Source organism: Thermobia domestica, chromosome 11 (genome assembly GCF_964235325.1).
Source record: "Thermobia domestica chromosome 11, izTheDome1.hap1.1, whole genome shotgun sequence".
Taxonomy (NCBI): Eukaryota; Metazoa; Arthropoda; class Insecta; order Zygentoma; family Lepismatidae; genus Thermobia; species Thermobia domestica.
The window spans coordinates 266221001-266239698 of record NC_137464.1 but is presented as its reverse complement, the minus strand read 5'-3'; the positions used below and the strand labels follow the sequence as shown (position 1 = coordinate 266239698).

General features: G+C 37.8%; 1 protein-coding gene across 2 annotated transcripts in view; it reads left to right on the top strand.

Annotated features, from left to right (window-relative positions):
- Nucleotides 1–4620, top strand: part of LOC145665048 (uncharacterized) — a 33052-nt gene extending 28432 nt beyond the window's left edge. For both annotated transcript variants that reach the window (XM_081732294.1, XM_081732293.1), the window contains exons 8-9: nt 1712–1804; nt 4449–4620. In XM_081732294.1, the coding sequence (XP_081588420.1) occupies nt 1712–1804; nt 4449–4455 (100 nt within the window). In that variant the 3' untranslated portion in view covers nt 4456–4620. The remainder of the gene's footprint in view (nt 1–1711; nt 1805–4448) is intronic.
- Nucleotides 4621–18698: the final 14078 nt, after the last annotated feature.

Genomic DNA, 18698 nt, shown 5'->3' with positions numbered 1-18698 from the left:
CACTTCTCTTTAAGACTTTGCGCTTTCAACAACCTTCCTACTTATTTCAACGATTGCAACCACTAAATGCTCACCACGACCACAATACAAGATCAGGTGTAAATACACTACTTTCTCTTCCCCCACATTCGTCAAAATTCTACTCGAATGCGTGGAATGACCTTCCATCCAACACATGACAATCTCAGTCAATCAACCTATTTAAGAAGTCGGTTGAGCAGATCCTCCATAAGTCTACTAAGCAGAGGCTTACTAATATCTGAAAAAAAAAAAATGCTGGTTTTTATACTTCCTACCTTTTATTTCTTTTGTTCGCTAAATGTATGTGATTATATTATGTGGTTATTTAAAGTAATCTAAGTAATCTATGTGTGCATGTGATGTGATGCGCGCGCATGTGTGTGTGTGGGTGGGTGTACGTATGATTGGGAGTGTTTTATATATTTTATTATTATTATTGTATTACTAATTATGATATTATTGTATTGCATGGTCAAGTGGGAGACAAGGCAGGAGCCTTAACTTCGCCATGTAAAATAAGACTAAAATAAAATAAATAAAAAGTCATCAGCATCCAGATCTGAACTATATGGATGATGAGGAATCCCTTCGATGCCCTTGGAGAGAAACGCCACTCCTTTGTTCGTAACATGAACACACACATTTCTTCAAGTATCGTGTATATTGTGCTGCCACAGTGTCGCGGCAGGTCAGACTGTGAGCACAGACTACTACATCTTAGCTGAAAAGATCACTCCCCAAGAAGAGAAGCGACCTCGTGGAGTAGTTAAAACTGCATCACGATTTTGCACTTGTTCATGTTGCGAAGAAAGTAGTGGCGTTTCTCTCCGTCTGTCCAAGACGGTTTCTCATCCTGAACATAGTCTAAATCGGGCTCTGATGATTTCTTATTATTTCTACAGTCCAAAAACGGTCTCAAACGACGTCTTTTCCAAAACCCTATGGCAGCTCTGAAGGTTTTTAATTCGATTTTGAAGCATGTGTCCAAAAATGGGGAGTGTTTACTGGATCCCAGTGGTGCTGGTTCAAGTGCAAAGTTTCCATGGTGACTATACTAAACATGATTCTAGGGCTGCCGAATAAAATTGTACAGTTTTGAAATGACAGTCTTAGTGTCACCTATCAGATTAACATTTTCTACATGCACTTTTTCATCTCTTGATTTTATAGAATAAGTTCAAGCAACTGATTGACACACGATGTATTAAATCTGTTTTGTCGATTACAGTCCATTCGATATAACTTGTAGTTTCTGACAGTTGCTTTCTTCTGTTTTTCTCCTTCCTGCACGTGGTCATACAATCAGACAAGAAGAACTGTTTCTATGGCAACGGCACGTTCAGCCAATCATAGTGTTTCATTTCTCTCGCTCTGAAATGGTAAGCATTCCACCCGTTCCGCACGTTGCCAATTTGAATATAAACAAACGCACATTGATTTAGTCGAATGTCAGCTTCAATAGCGGACTTGCTGGTTATTGAGAGCATTCTTTTTAGTTACCTTTTGATGCATTTAATTTTATAAAACTGAGATTTACTTGCACTGAATAATTTTGTGTTTCAATACCCGACGGAAAAGCTGGCAACACAGCGTTGCGCATCACGTACGTGCAGTGAGCTGTCAGAAAGGACAAGTAGTATCGATTGAAGTGTAGGAATCATCTAAAGATAGGCGTTGTTTTGTGTTTCAGGTTGAAGAAGGTACGGAACATACGAACAACAATTACAGGCCAAGTTGAAAAAGGACTTCAGGAGAAATCTGAAACAGTTCCAATGTTATGGACGTAAGTTATTATTATTATTATTATTATTATTATTATTATTATTATTATTATTATTATTATTATTATTATTATTATTATTATTATTATTAGTTGAAATTCTATTTGTTCTTACGAGAAGGACAAGGTTTATGAAAATATTTAAGAGTAAAGAAATTAATTAAATCACAAAGAGCAATGCCTTCTTCGTTGCCCATGTCAATTTCCTGATCAGTTGCCATGCCCCTTCTTGCCTAACTTGGGCTAAAACATCATCAGAGCTGTCTCCAATCAGTTTAGCAATCCCGAAACTTATAGATTCGACATTATGATCATTTTGCACATCGCCTCCATGACGATGGGGGTTAAACTTGGACTTGAAAGGCATCAGCAGTATCACTATTTATCTCAGAGACCCCGAAAACTATGGATTTGACACTAATATTCGTCGAGAGCTCCCTTGTGGCTATATGATTAGCGTACGCAGCTTTGGTGCAGGAGACGGGTTCGATTCCCGCTGGGAGCTGTAGGTCCAAGACTCGTATGGCTTTACTGCTGAAGGAGACTCTAAAATGCAATCTACCACGACTAATATCCGTGGTGCCAGGTACTTACCTCCTCCTTCTATGCATACATTTCGATCCCCTCGCCAGCCCCTCAAAAAGAAAATCGAGAAACGGCTTCGTACGCTATTAGATCTATCTGTGTACCAAATGTGCGGGTTCTAGGTGACTCTTTTCTGTGAGAAAATGCGATGAGAGACATGCAAACATATTATTACTTTATTATTGTATTATTATCATTATTACGTTTTATGATTATTTATTTGTTCCAATCAATTTGTATGCAAATGATAGTTTCCTTGCATTTCCTTTTGAATTAGAATTCGAACTGTATTCCTCTTTCAATGTATGGACAAAAGTTTACCAACACGGCACATTGCAATATCTACATGCCACAAAATATGAACAAAATCCAACAAATAATAAAATGAAGGAGTCTAGAACCAAGATGGCCGGGAAACGAGGCAAATACAGCCGAGATACATATCAGTTGGACTGTCTTTGGGTTTGGTTGGTTGGCTGTAGTTTACCGTCCCTTTCATCAAGAAAGATGTACAAAATCGGAAGCTTATCTTAATCGGGCTCAAGCACAATAATTAAGCAGGAGTACGCATGAGCTAGAGGCTGAGTCCCATTGAGGATGGGAGTTTGAGGTTTCGTGAGTCTTATTGAAATCAGTGATCAGATCACAACTTCATTAAGCATAGTGAACCTGAACCCGCGCGAGCCCGAGTGACCAAATTTCAAAGTGTTCATCTCTGATCAGCTCCGAGACTATATGAGGCGTGCACCTACAGCATTAATGTAAGACTCCGAACCACATAAGCTTCCATTGGGATCAAACCCGATTCTGTCGCGCCGAAGGAGCTTACGCTAACCATACAACCACAAGTATACTCATGACAAAAGAGGTCTTCGAACAAATTGAGGAGGACCTTTGGAGACGATGCAAGAACTTCTGTTCTGGCTAATTCCTCTGTTAGTAGATTAGAGTATCGATTTCATAACTACAATAATGTCGTAATTTATTTCTTAATCATTAAATCTCATTTTAAAAGGAATCATCAGTTCTGAATTTTGGAAAGATACTCTTCCGCTGCAAGGAAAGTACATTGTTAAGATTGTTAAAAATTTGAAGGTGAATTAGTTTTTCAGTAGATCAGGTGAACTGAAGAAGTTCTAAAATGAGCTTCTCACAAAATATAGTGTGTTTCAAAATCAATTACCTGATTTCATAATGCTGTAGTGTTTTAGATGAATGAAGATACGCAGCTCATCTAGCTCCCTAGCTAGCTAGCTCGCTCGTACAGTATCAGTGTGATTGTCTTTAGGCGGAGTTTTGAAAGATTCCTATATGCTCTCCCTTCCAACAACTATTGGCAATGTGCGACACCTCTGAGCAACAGAAGTGACTGCAGGAACATCATGAGATGGGTTTACTATTGTCTACAGCACACAAAGGAGATTCTTACCGATAGCGAATCGGACGTGAACCGACAACTTGCAACTAGTACCAAAAGAAAAAAATGAGTTTCGATATGTATTTTAAAATGTGCATAACGTTCTATCTTCATGTAAAAGATATAGACTTATTAAATTGGGTCATTCTTTTTGAAACACCATGTAGTATAAACTACAGATTACACATCGTCGTCGGAATGGATCTTCTTTCCTAGAAGAAGCGACTTCAAGATACCTAACCGCACTGTATAGTGGGTGCTCCAACTTTTCATACAAATTTTACCAATTCTCAACGGCAATCGCAACCATATGGTCTAACGTTGTCATGGTGCAATTGGATATCAGTTGGGTCCACTTGAGGATACTTATCTCAGCAGCAGAGGCGGCAACCAGTAGCGAATCTGGAAGGAAAAATTTGAGGGCAGCCAAAACCCAGACTATGATAGGCATGACTTTACTATACAAATAAAGCTCAATTATTTTTGTTATTCATAAAAACTGGGGCCTAGGCTCCCCCGAACCCGGGCTAGATTCACCAGTGTGGGTACTTCCTTAAGTTGTTAGAATATGTTGTTCCGTACAGATAAGAAACAGGAGCAAAAAGATTATATTCATTGAGTATATTTTTAAATGTTTATTTACAGGTGTTAGTGCATTCCCAGCAGCCATGTCGATTCTTTGAAGATAATGCAAAATATGTTATGTTTCTTTTAAAATGTCTATAATGTATGATATCTGTTTTGTGTGGTAAATTGTTTGTATTTGTAAAGTTTTATAATGTTTATCCGTAAATAAATGATGCTTGTCTTGTTTAAATATTCCTAATTTTCTTTACTTAATAACGTGTGCCTAATACTAGTACTGAAAGGAAAGAAAAGTTTAACTTTATTCATTCAGACTAAAGGAGACGGATGTTATTCATTCAGGTTAAAGGAGACAGATGTTATTCATTCATGCTAAAGAAAACGGATGTTATTCATTCAGTCTAAAGGAAGTGGATGTTATTCATTCAGGCTCAAAGAGATGCATGTTATTCATTCAGGTTAAAGAAAACGGATGTTATTCATTCAGACTAAAGGAAGTGGATGTTATTCATTCAGGCTCAAAGAGATGCATGTTATTCATTCAGGTTAAAGAAAACGGATGTTATTCATTCAGGCTAAAGGAAGTGGATGTTATTCATTTAGACTAAAGGAACAAATGTTATTCTTTCAGGCTAAAGGAGACGGATGTTATTCATTCAGGTTAAAGGAGACAGATGTTATTCATTCAGGCTAAAGAAAACGGATGTTATTCATTCAGGCTAAAGGAAGTGGATGTTATTCATTCGGGTTAAAGAAAACGGATGTTATTTATTCAAGCTAAAGGAATCGTATGTTACTCATTCAGGCTAACATAGTAGCCTTTTCATAAAAGATAGGAGAAATTAATAAATAGAAGGAATTTCTATCAATTTTAAATAACATACACATGATGTGTATGCCAAATAGGTTTGATAGTAAGACCCTCCATTAAATCTTTGACTCACTTTTAACTTCCAGGCCAATGGTTAACATGGCGTAGATTGACACACAGATTTGGACAAATTGATTTCCGTAATTTTTCGTTAATTGTCCGTTGAATATGTTGAGACTTCTCTATATTTGAGGCACATATATACAAAACAAACAAACAAACAAGTTCCGTAAAATCTTCCTGAAAGTAGTACTCCCTCCTTCACAACTGCGCATGATGTTGTTGAGCATTGTCTCTCCTTCAGGAAAAGGCATCTGAGAACTAGAAAGTAATTTCACATATGTCAGTCATCCTTGCGCCCTGACACAGTGATTCTTCAACAAATCTTTATTTATATGTGTCATAAAGTTTACGAGTTTGTGAAATTTTAAAGTTAAAGGCTAATACCAATGACCAGAGCCGGCCTTAGGTGGTGCGGGGCCCGACTTGGAACATTTTTCGGAGCCCCAGGTTTACAACTAACTTGCACCAGGGTCTGTAGAACCAATTATATATAAAGAGTTCGTTTGTGTGTTTGTCTGTCTGTCTGTGTGCGGCCTGGGGACCAGACAAGTGGACCGAGAGTTACAAAATTTTGGTCAGGGGCACCTTGGTCCAGGCCCCAGACTAATACGAAGCGTTTTTTTATTTTTCAAATTCTAATCATGGGGCGTTTACCGTGACATGTAAAAGTAGTAGAAAATGACCGATATTAGTGTCAAATCCATAGTTTTTAAGGTCGCTGAGATGAATAGTGATACTCTCACAGGCGCTGATTTCCAAATACAGCCCCAATGCAAAGAATGAGTATTTTCAGCTACTCTCCCCTGTTGGTCTAGTGGCTAGCGCGTGCGCCTGTGGTGTACATACTCTCGAGCCCGATTCCCAGTGGGATAACTCACAAAATTTAGTTTCATAATCACTCACTTTCATTAATCATCCATCTCCTAAGACCAAATCCTGGGACGTCAAATAATATATAAATAGTACGCGAAAGTTAATAAACGAAATATATATAGGGTACATTTCAATCTAAAATTATATAATGTATATGTAAATCTACAACTAGCAATATTAGTATATCATCTGGACAGGACATACTTGTTTTAGTGACTATGAAATGATGTATTTAAACAGTTAATTTAGTTTAGTTCAGAAAAGACAAGACAAGACAAGAAGTGTTGGTTCGTCCCCGCGAAGTGGAGCCAGAACGTCTAGTCCTCAGGTTACTTTGTCCAGAGAGAAAATTATCGAATGGTCGGATGCGAGAACTTTGCGCCTGGGAAATTTGCTCCCTACCCCCAAAAAGAGGGGAAAATGCGCCCGACATATATTTGCACTGGGATGTTTGCATCTTACAATTCAACTTGTGTTTGTATCGTGAAAAGTACAGTGGTGGATCTAGTCTGGGACCGGGGGCGTAGTCCCCCAGTTTTGAGTGGCAAAAATGATTTAAGCTATTATTCATATATTTTTTTAAATTTTATAGTAGGAAGCTCTTTCCCTTGTCACTTCTTTGTTATTATTGTGCCTTGGTAATATTACGCAAGGAACTCTTCCCCTTGTCATTTATTTGCATTGTACCTTGATAATATTATGTAGGAAACTCTGTCCTTTGTCATAGTTTGTTATTCTTTAGTAAGAAATTATTTCCCTTGTCATCCTTGATACTGCGTGTTTACATTCCTTCCTCGTTTTCACTTTAATTTTTGGATATAAGTTAGACTTCTCAAGCATTGAACAATATCTTTAGGCGAACTTGTTTTGTATCTGTGCAGTATTTTTTCAATTTTGTTATCAAGTCATATATATGTATTTTTCCTTTATTATTATTATTATTATTATTATTATTATTATTATTATTATTATTATTATTATTATTATTATTATTATTATTATTATTAGAGGAGAGGGTGCAAAAGTGAAAACCCAGTTTGTATTTAATTTGTAAAAAAGCAGTGAATCGTTAATTTAACCTGGAAAAATTGCCTCCAAATGCCTTAGAATGTTAGAAATATGGGACCACAATTTGCAAGTGCAAAAGCCATATGTAAAAAAAAAAATAATAATAAAATAAAATAAAATAAAATAAAATAAAATAAAAAATGTTTGATACATGTACTAGCATATTTCGATTTTTTTAAAAACTGGGGGTAATGTGGAAACATCCTAAAATTACAGTAAATTAATGTGTAAACACATAAAGTTGTTGGATCATAGTATGTTTTTTTTAATCATAGTATGTTTTTAATCTGTAGACGAAACAAAGACATCAAAAAATTTGAAATGATTACAGTTACAAAGTAAACAAATTTGATTCAAGTTTCGGTGTCAACAGACAAAGATGTTCTGTAGATAAGTCCTATTTGCAGAAATAACAAATATAAATGTCTGTTTCCACACCCGCACACTCAGAGTGACTCCATTCCTCACATAATTGACATTTAATCCATAGTTCACCAAGCATATCTTTCGAAAAGGGATTCCCACAAAATAAGCTCAGGGAGTCTTTTTCGGTGGATTCTTCTACTCCAACTGGAAGATAGACTACAGTTTCTTTTTTAATTGGAGGAGAACTCTGGGCATTTTTCTAGTTTTCTTACCGCCTGCAGGCAGCTTCCGTGTAGGTCTAGTCATACTTTTAGATAAGGATTCTTTGAGCTGTTTTTTGACGGAGACGATGTGAAAACAGCGCAAGAACTCGGCTTACGACCTCTGTTCGAAGTCTTTCTATTCAAAGGGGGCATTTTTATGATTTCATATGGTGACACACACACTTTTGAAGAGGTGCTCGGAACGTTGGGATCCTCTGAAGAGGTGCTCGGTACGCTGGGATCCTCTGAAGAGGTACTCGGTACGCTGGAACCCTGTAATAAAAATTGTGGAGACTTCCGCCTCTTTGTCAGTTTCCACTTTGCTTTACTCCTAAGCCTACCCCTCACTTAGGCCATGAATAAAAGATATATAACATATACTTGTATGATTCAAATGTGTGTTATCTTCAATATTTACTAATAATAAAACAATACAATAGACTTTAGGGTGAGGGAAATGTGGAAACATTTCCACATTTCCCTCATCCACATGTTTCCAAGTTACCCTCACTGTAGTCAAACTGGATTGTACGAGTTAAGTTAAAAACACGTTTCCTTGTGATTGATTGAAAGCCACCAATACCTTCCCAATAACTCCCTTTCACAATACTCTGATATGTATTACACTACATCTATGATACTTTAGACTTAATAATACTACACACTTACCTCCAAAAACTTTACGAAAATGTGTAAACAACATCGACGCACCACCATTAACTACACTGGCCGACTGCTTCATAGCGTTGTGCCGTGACGAATGGGGACGAGGGTAATTGTTTACTGCAATCGCCGCTACGGTAAAACTCTCTGCAGTCAACATACGTTACGTTTCCACATTTGCACCCTTTCCTCTATTATTATTATTATTATTATTATTATTATTATTATTATTATTATTATTATTATTATTATTATTATTATTATTTGCTCACCTTCCTATTTCAGTACTGTTGAAAGCACAAAGAAATTCGGAGGCAAATTAATCCTGCTCTTAATTTGTTGTTCCACCCTTCAACGGCATTATTTGTTCGATGCCGTTCACCTTCACAGTTTCAGACATCCATCGCTACGTTCACATTTTGCATCCACTCGTCCACAAAGTAATTCATAAATGATGTAACTTTATCTTCTATTGCCAGAGTATTGTCACAGTACTCTGTATTGCTATCCAACCATCTTCAACGTATTCCCGTGGAATAATAGTCAAAGCGCTGTATGTGGATATGTAGCCTTACATCTTCATTTTCTTTGTAGATAGATGTCAATCCTAGTGTTCACTTGGCTTATAATTGAAGTTTATTCTTCCCTTATAAGGTCTCAAGCTATCACAATCAACGAATGAAAATAAATCACAGGTGGCACGGCTGTGGGGGAGGATTGTTTACTCTGCAATGTCCACCCCTCTGAGCATGTGCGTGAGCTCGAACAGATTCTTTCATCTCGCAGGGCGCAAACTTCCCGATGCAGTTATATCGCGGGCGCATTTTTGCCACTTTTTGGGGTAGGACGCCAATTTTCCAGGCGCAAAATTCTCGACACTGAATGGTCAATGGGCCCTTATCATGCACAGGTTCCATTTCCCTTTATAACGTTTTTCTATCTACAAAATGTTCTGTGAAAATACTCGCCCTGTTCATTGCTTATAGCAGCTAATTTTTTCAGAGAAATAACTCAAATGGAAATGCAGACAGTGAATGAATTTTAAAATACAAATTTCACTCTCTTGCCTCTCAACTTTTCAAGAAGATTCTGTACCAGTATTTCATAATTTTCTTCTCTTACAAGTAAACCTACCGATGTTAAAATCTAATTTCTTCACCAAGCTTGGTAAAGAAGTATGGGATATCAAGAAACGAGCGTAAGCAAAATTTAAAATGCTTCCGTCCATAAGAACAGCCGCAGTGGCCAAAAACCTGATTGATCAAAATAATCCATAAGAATGTGTTTCAAGTTTGAAAATGTCATTTTATGTGTAAAACGGGTAAAGAGATTAAAGACGAAAACACATTAACACCGGCAGGAAGTAGACGTCTGTTTGAGGATATGCTTATCACGGCCGCCATCTTGAAGTCGGGCACCTTGTATCTCGCTCGACTTTTTTCTAAGTAGGATGGGGGGCAGGGGCGGATCCAAGGGGGGGCGATCGGGGCGATCGCCCCCCCAGAAGAGGAACATTTATTGTTTTATATATATAAATAATAGAGATATATATAAATAAATATTTATATATATAAATAATAATAATCCATCCCAGATTTTAGAGCCCTTAAAAAAGCATTATGACAACCCACCGCCCCCCCCAGAAGTCGGTCCTGGATCCGCCCCTGGATGGGGGTCATGTAATATGTCAAATTGGACTAGAATTTTACGAGAAATATAATAGTGAAATCTGTGTTCTCATAAGTGTATATTTGTAAGGCATAATGAAATGCACATTGATATGAATTCATTGGTTCGAAGATTTCTTAACAGATGTATCTTTTGAAAAGAATTCAAGCCAAGAAAATCTAATATACACTAGTGAGAAGTCGTACGTAGCTACTTATGAAAGGTATAATCAGCTTGAAATCGTTATCGACTGCAGACAAAATGAAATGGTGATGAGACGATCACAAACCTTAAGGAACTGATGGGAGATGGATGACATATTTCCCATTGGATTATTCGAGTTAGAAGACAAACCTTCATAAGCAGATACCTATTCAGTACGCACTAGTATACATTCGGTTTTCCTGACTTAATTAAAAATATACATCCACGGGATTTCTCGCAGGAGAGCGCAAAGTTTGTCCTCTGGTTTTGTATTTTTAATATAGCTATAATAAGAAGAAGGATATGCAAAAAAAAAAAAAAAAAAAAAAAAGTCGCACTGAGGCTGATTTATTTTATACCATCTCGGTATTTACAGTAGTATCACATGACGTAATCAGTAAGAACGCCAGGAACTTTTACTTAGTGGGGTGTTCAAAATAAAAGAAAGTATCCACCCAATATTTTACACCCAGGGGAATGTGTAAGGAAATTTTGGCGAGTGTTAGGGATGTGCAGAATACTCCCTGGACATAATATCTATTTTTACAACAGAAGTTGTAAACGTAAAAAAAATAAAGAAAGAAACTACTGCAGCATTGAATTCAGAAAATATTTTCTTATGCACGGAAACTTAATACAAACTATTCATTTATTTAAAAGGGAGAGGTAGCTTAATACCCTCCCTTCTGGAGTCGATGGATGTACCTGTATTGCAATATGTTGTTATGTTACTTGACAACCGAGAGTAGCAGAACTATCTTAACGGTACCATAACTACTTGGCCGAGGGCTCCGCAAGCATTTGGGGCCCCGTGGGCAGCGTGACATGTATGAATTAATATACAGTAGAGCGTCGATTATCCGAACGTCGGTCAGCCGAACGACCGCTTAACCGAACTGTGTACTCGCTCGTACCTGTTACTCTCCCACCCTACCGTCCATCATCCCCCTCACTCCCAAACCAAGTTTCCCACAGTAGTAGCCGCACTGAGCCACCGCTGGCGGAACATTGCTTCTAATGGGGCCTTCATAAGGCGCTGCTGACCGGCCAAGCCGCCAGTCGCTGTGTTTCAACAATCAGCACACTTCTTTTTATGAATAAATTTACTGTAGAGTACTTCTTTTTGGCAAATAAACATGTACAGTTCGATTATCCGAACAAACCAGTTTTCCGAACACCCGTGTTCCCCAATTACTTCGGATAATCGACGCTCTACTGTACATGTATTAGGAGCAAGGATAAAAATGGATCTGAAAAGGTAGGAGAACGGTAGGCAGCGGCATGACGTCACGCCGTCCCCTTGCCTATCTTTGCACATTGTAATTTCTTTAGGAACTAGGGATGCCGTACATACATTTTGGAGGTGAGGGGAAGGCGTCCCGCCGCGATCCCCTCACTTTTATTCCAGATTAGGAGCAAAATTTAGTCATGAGGTCCACAATACCCTTGTTTGCTCTGGGATCTAATATGCTGTTAAAACGGCACTGGAGATAGATTAGACTGGAAAGTAGAGTAGACGGCACTAGCGCGGGGCCCAATTGGAAGCAATCGGTCCAATCGGCTTAAGGCCTGCCCTGCCAATGACTTCACCTTGTAGCAGAAATTTGCTTTCATTGTTTGATTTATATGAGTGATGGTTGTTGCTGTAATCATGGCAATAAATGTAGATATACTGGGACAGATCTATCACGCAACTACAGTCATATTTTAACGTAACAGCTGGCAACACTACTTGCAACCGACTAGGAAGGAGTAGGGCTGTTCCGATAATCGAGTAATCGATAACAATTCGATAAAATTTCAAAACCGTTTCATCGATAAAGAATTTTAATTTTATCGAATTATCGAACTTTCGAGACTCCCGAAATGTTCGAGACTCTCGAAATGATCGAGACTCCCGAAATGTTCGAGACTCTCGAAATGATCGAGACTCCCGAAATGTTCGAGACTCTCGAAATGATCGAGACTCTCGAAATGTTCGAGACTCCCGAAATGACCGAGACTCCAGAAATGACCGAAACTCTTGAAATGTTCGAGACTCTCGAAGTGTTCGAGGCACTCGAAATGTAAGAAACATTAGACAACTTCGAGACACTCGAACTCTTCGAGAGTCTCGAATTGTTTGAAAGCAGCAAATACAGAAATATATCAATATGATCGCATTTGTCGAGTCGCTTGAATATTTTGAAAAGTTCGGGATTATCGGAGTGTTCGGAAGAAACAATGAATTCGAGGTTATCATAGTTGTATATAATATGTATTACATAAATGCAGAGTGTTTATTTTAAAACTTCTCTCCTTAGCAATGAAGTGAAGGAAAAGTTTTTTCCCCACAGATCTGTATAAGGTTTAAGCAGTCTGTCAGAAGAGAGAAAGAGGAAGAGAAAACATGCATCACCTGAATGGAATTGGAATCCAAGACACCATTAGTCTACTAATAGTCACTTTGCCGATTGCGTCAATAACGAGGCAGGCAGAAAAATAATTTTAATATGACTTCGAGGGTTTAATTTAAAGTTCTGCATAGAGATAGCTACTGATATAGGTAGAGGTAACGAAAGTCGATAAGGCTGAAGACTTATCAAACTTCCGTTTCGAAAATTTACTCTCCGGCACTCGAATGCCTTCGAGTATTTAAGATTGAGAATTTTGGGTGCGAAGCTCCCTATTACAGGCCGTCCTGTCTGTCTGTTTGCATGTGGCATCCGACGATAACTTTCGAACGGATTGTCCGATTTTGATGGAACTCATTTTAAAATGCTCTCTTTTGCTTTCATCAGACACCTATTGTTTTGGTTGCCATACCACAAGGGGATTTTTCCCGAATTGAAGTATTTGTTCTTACTTTGGGCGTAGGCGTGTGAAAGCTACGATAACTTTCGAATGAATTATCCGATTTTAAAGAGGATTGGTCTAAATGCATATGTCAGATATCTGTTGCTCTTGGTTACTTTACGATATTTGATTTTGTGCATAAGATGCCGTGCGGCTCTGGGCATGACCAACCTCAGATTCAATGCGTACCTGGGAGGGAGGGATGCGGCCGAAGCGTGGTGCCGACAACACCACATTCATTTACGACTGAGGGCACATTCCCTTCATGCCCTCATGGCATGATGCTATGCACAAGGGAGAACTTTACATATGACAGAACGAAAACGAAAGGAAAATGAAATGAAGTGAAATCTTCCAGTTTAATGACCTACTATTATGTCTGTTAGGCTAAGGGAGAAGTATGATTAAGGCAAGTGAATGATGATGGAATAATTGGTGGAATGGGAATGTGGAAGGAAACGGAAGTACGCCGAGAAAACCCACGGACACGATGTTGTCCATCACAAACTTACTTGGTCGGGGATCGAACCAGGAAGGAACAAAAGGGATGAAGGGGAAAGGAGAAAAACACACATCCTCTGACTTACATTTCAATTTCCATATCAAATTAAAATAACTTCCGATCACTTCTTAAGGAAAAATAGAAAACATTATTTCCTCAAGAGTTCTCTCAGCTGCTTTGTATACTGTTGCAAACAGACTTTCAAAAAAAGATGGTGTACAGTTACTTGCTTTGCAGTTGTTGAAAGAAATATTAGACCCTATCTCTCCTGTTGTGTCCTGCATACAATAGACTACTTATCATTGTTTCTTTCTTTTAAGAAAAAATAAGTCAATGTCTTTAAAACCGATTACGATTACATTGCACTTCGGTTGTAATCAGATTTTTCTATGGAAAACAAGGTTATACTGCTAATTCAAGCTGAAACGGTACTGGAAAGTGTGTTCAAGTTACTGAAGTGAAAATGTCAGCGAAAAGATCATATGGGATATTTGGATCATTCTGAAACTTGGATATTTGGATAGAGCACATACTAGTTCCTAAATAAAATCTTGACCGGACTACGGTAGATCCTATAGTATTGGAGCTATGGACCTATAAAGTTCATTTATTCATGTTTTCGGCATCCTATAACCAGTGGTGTAATGCTAGAATTTTTGGTAGGTATACGCTCGATCGGTTTCAAAGCATAGCGTATACGAAAATGGAAGACTGGGAAATTTCGCTGTGTTGTTCAAGTGCTTGGCTTGCAACTCTGTCTTGTGCTGATATTTATGAAAAAATCAATAACGATAAGGTGTTCTTCGCAAGAATACTTTACTCAGGAAAATAATTAAGACAATAATATAAAAAATATATTTTAAGTATAGAAAATGAGCATAAGCATTTTAGGAAGTTAAGATTAGACTTTTCTTAACTTCTCAATAAACACACACACCATTCTTAAAAATATCCAGAAATTATGGTAATCCTAACCCGGGAGATTTTGAATACACGGAGGGTGAAAGTAGCAAAAATACTGGTAAACCACGGTGAACATGATCAGAGATATGTTTGTGGGGAAATATTACTCCTAAACAACCCCTGAAATCACCACTGATTTGACTAACATTTATTTTACTGAAAGGCTAAAGGGGGAGTTTGCGCCCAAAGTATCATCATATCTGATTGCTGCAATGTGTGAACTAGTGGCCATTAAGAGAAAGCAAACACGACAGAAGATAATACATTTGGCTTAAAAATAAAATTTTGCTATAACATTTTAGCAACACCGTGCGTGATTAATATGGTTGAGGTGTTGGGCGTATACTATATCGTATGAAGAGCAAATTACCCTATTTGTACGTTTAAGATTGTATCTCTGGCAACACTAATACACTAGCTGTTAGCAAATAACAAACAAGAGACAAAATTCAGGGAAAAATGAACGCTTTCTGTGTGTGGGGGGGGGGGGGGCGAGAGGACGAAAAAGCAATCCCTTTGTGCACGCTTTCCTTTCTCCTCACAAGTACAACTTTGCAATAACTTATCAGATAAAAAAAAGTTGTTTGACTAGTTTGGCTGCAAGAAGGAATCATTGGGGAGGTGAAGGAACTGAACTGTCCATCACTACTTTTGATAATACCCGAAACTTCGATAATACTCGAAATTTCGATAATACCCGAAACTTCGATAATACTCGAAATGTCGATAATACCCGAAACTTTGATAATACTCGAAATTCCGATAATACCCGAAACTTCGATAATACTCGAAATTTCGATAATTCCCGAAACTTCGATAATACTCGAAATTTCGATAATACCCGAAACTTCGATAATACTCGAAATTTCGATAATACCCGAAACTTCGATAATACTCGAAATTTCGATAATACCCGAAACTTCGATAATTTCAAATACTCGAAAGGTTTCGAGTAACCGATGACAACTCGGTAAACTTTCAGTCCCGAAGTTCGATAGGTTCTCAGCCTTATCGAACACCCCTAGGAAGGAGAAGTTGTCTGTTGACCAGGTTCACAAGAGATATTCTCACCAAAATGGATTTAGAAGTAATTCGGAAAACTCAGAAATCTTAAGAACCGGTACAAATAGGTTGAATAACAAATTTTTTCTACTTTACAACACGATGTACTTTTATATGTTTGCTTGTTTCTCTGTCTGTTCCGCGATGACTTTAGTAAAATTCATCTTATTTCAATGAAAATTGGCATCTGCTTTTCCCAATCAATTACTTGGAATTGAAATTAGTCAGTAATTTGTAACTTAACCTTCATCTCCATTTTGTAACATTTTCATCAACATAATGCAAAATTAGTGTTTTTTGTTTGCGATAATAGATGCAGCAGTTATAACACATTTTTGCAAATTTTGCGTTAGTAGTAGTGGTCCGCGTATATGCAACTGAGTCAGCAAAAATTTTTGTGACGTCATAGGTCAAAGGTCAATGACCTTGGCCAGGGGTCAATGACCTAGGGGTACCTAGGACCACCCCCTCTAAATTTTGGCAGGGGTACCTTGGCCCACCCCCTAAATTTTGGCAGGGGTACATAGGACCACCCCCCTTAAATTTTGGAAATTGCCAAATCTAAAAATTTGGTATGGTAGCCTAGGACCATAGTATGTACCTCTATTAGTATTGGGTGTCTATGTCGTTTCCTTTCATGGGTAAAAAATTGCCAAAAATTCAAATTTCGAGGGTTTTTGACCTAATTTATCCCCTTTGATGAGGTATTATTACCCTATATAGTTATATGGGCGTATACACGGGTCCATTACCTTTCATAAGACATGGGTATATTAATGCACCCCTTGAAAAATTTGGGAGGGGTACCATGGCCCACCCCTTAAATTTTGGAAATTGACCAATTTAAACATTGGGTATTATAGTATAGGACCCTAATATGTATCATGATAAATTTGGGTGGTCCACCTCATTCCCTTCTAGGGGTACAAAATTGCCAAAATATAAACGTAAGCAATACGTTGTACCACGTGTTTGGTTTTCGACCTAATTTATCTCCTTGGATGAGGTCCTATTACCTTATATGATTATATGGTCATGTATAGGGGTCCATTCCCTTTCATAAGACATAGGTACATTTGTGCACCCCTTTAAATTTTTGGATGGCCCACCCCCTAAATTTTGGCAGGGGTACATTGGAACAACCCCCCCCCTTAAATTTTGGAAATTGCCAAATCTAAAAATTTGGTGTGGTAGCCTAGGACCATAGTATGTACCTCTATTAGTATTGGGTGTCTATGTCGTTCCCTTTCATGGGTAAAAAATTGCCAAAAATTCAAATTTCAGGGTTTTTTGACCTAATTTATCCCCTTGGATGAGGTGTTATTACCTTATATAGTTATATGGTCGTATACAGGGGTCCATTACCTTTCATAAGATATGGGTATATTAATGCACCCCTTGAAAAATTTGGGAGGGGTACCTTGACCCACCCCTTAAATTTTGGAAATTGACCAATTTAAACATTGGGTATTATAGTACAGGACCCTAATATCTATTATGATAAATTTGGGTGGTCCACCTCATTTCCTTCTAGGGGTACAAAATTGCCAAAAATATAAACGTAAGCAATACGTTATACCACGTGTTTGGTTTTTGGTCGATTTTATTCCCTTTGATGAGGTGTTATTACCTTATATGGTTATATGGTCATGTATAGGGGTCCATTACCTTTCATAAGATATGGGTATATTTGTGCACTCCTTTAAAAATTTGGGAGGGGTACTTTGGCCCACCCCTTAAATTTTGGAAATTGTCCAATTTAAACATTTGGTATTATAGTACCGGATCCTAACATGTATTATGATAAATTTGGATGGTCCACCTCGTTTCCTTCTAGGGGTACAAAATTGTCAAAATATAAACGTAAGCAATACGTTGTACCACGTGTTTGGTCTTTTGGCCCAATTTATCCTCTTGGATGAGGTTCTATTACCTTATATGATTATATGGTTATGTATAGGGGTCTATTCCCTATCATAAGACATAGGTACATTTGTGCACTCCTTTAAAATTTTGGGAGGGGTACTTTGGCCCACCCCTTAAATTTTAGAAATTGCTCATTTTATATATTTGGTATTATAGTACTGGACCCTAACATGTATTATGATAAATTTGGGTGGTCCACCTCGTTCCCTTTTAGGGGTACAAAATTGCCAAAATATAAACGTAAGCAATACGTTGTACCACGTGTTTGGTTTGACCTAAGTTATCCCCTTGGATGAGGTTCTATTACCTTATATGGTTATATGGTTATGTATAGGGGTCTATTCCCTATCATAAGACATAGGTACATTTGTGCACTCCTTTAAAAATTTGGGAGGGGTACTTTGGCCCACCCCTTTAATTTTGGAAATTGCCCCTTTTTACATGTTTGGTATTATAGTATAGAACCCTAATATATATTACTATAAATTTGGGTGGTTCACCACGTTTCCTTTGATGGGTACGAAATTGCCAAATTTTAGTACAACCACGTGTTTGGTTTTGGCTCAATTTATCCCCTTGGATGAGGTCCTATTACCTTATATGGTTATATGATCATGTATAGGGGTCCATTCCATATCCCCTTAAATTTTGGAAATTTTCCAATTTAAGCATTCGGTATCATAGTACATGACCTCAACATGTATCATGATAAATTTGGGTGGTCCATTTTGTTCCCTTTCATGGGTAAAAATTACTAAAATATAAACATAAGCAATATGTTGTACCATGCGTTTGGTTTTTGGCCCAATTTCTTCCCTTTGATGGGGTTCTATTACCTTATATGGTTATATGGTCATGTATATGGGTTCATTTCCTATCATAAGACATGGGTACATTGACGCACCCCTTGAAAAATTTGGGAGGGGTATCTTGGCTCATCCACTCGGTTTTAGAAATTGTTTTAATATAAGCATTTGGTATCA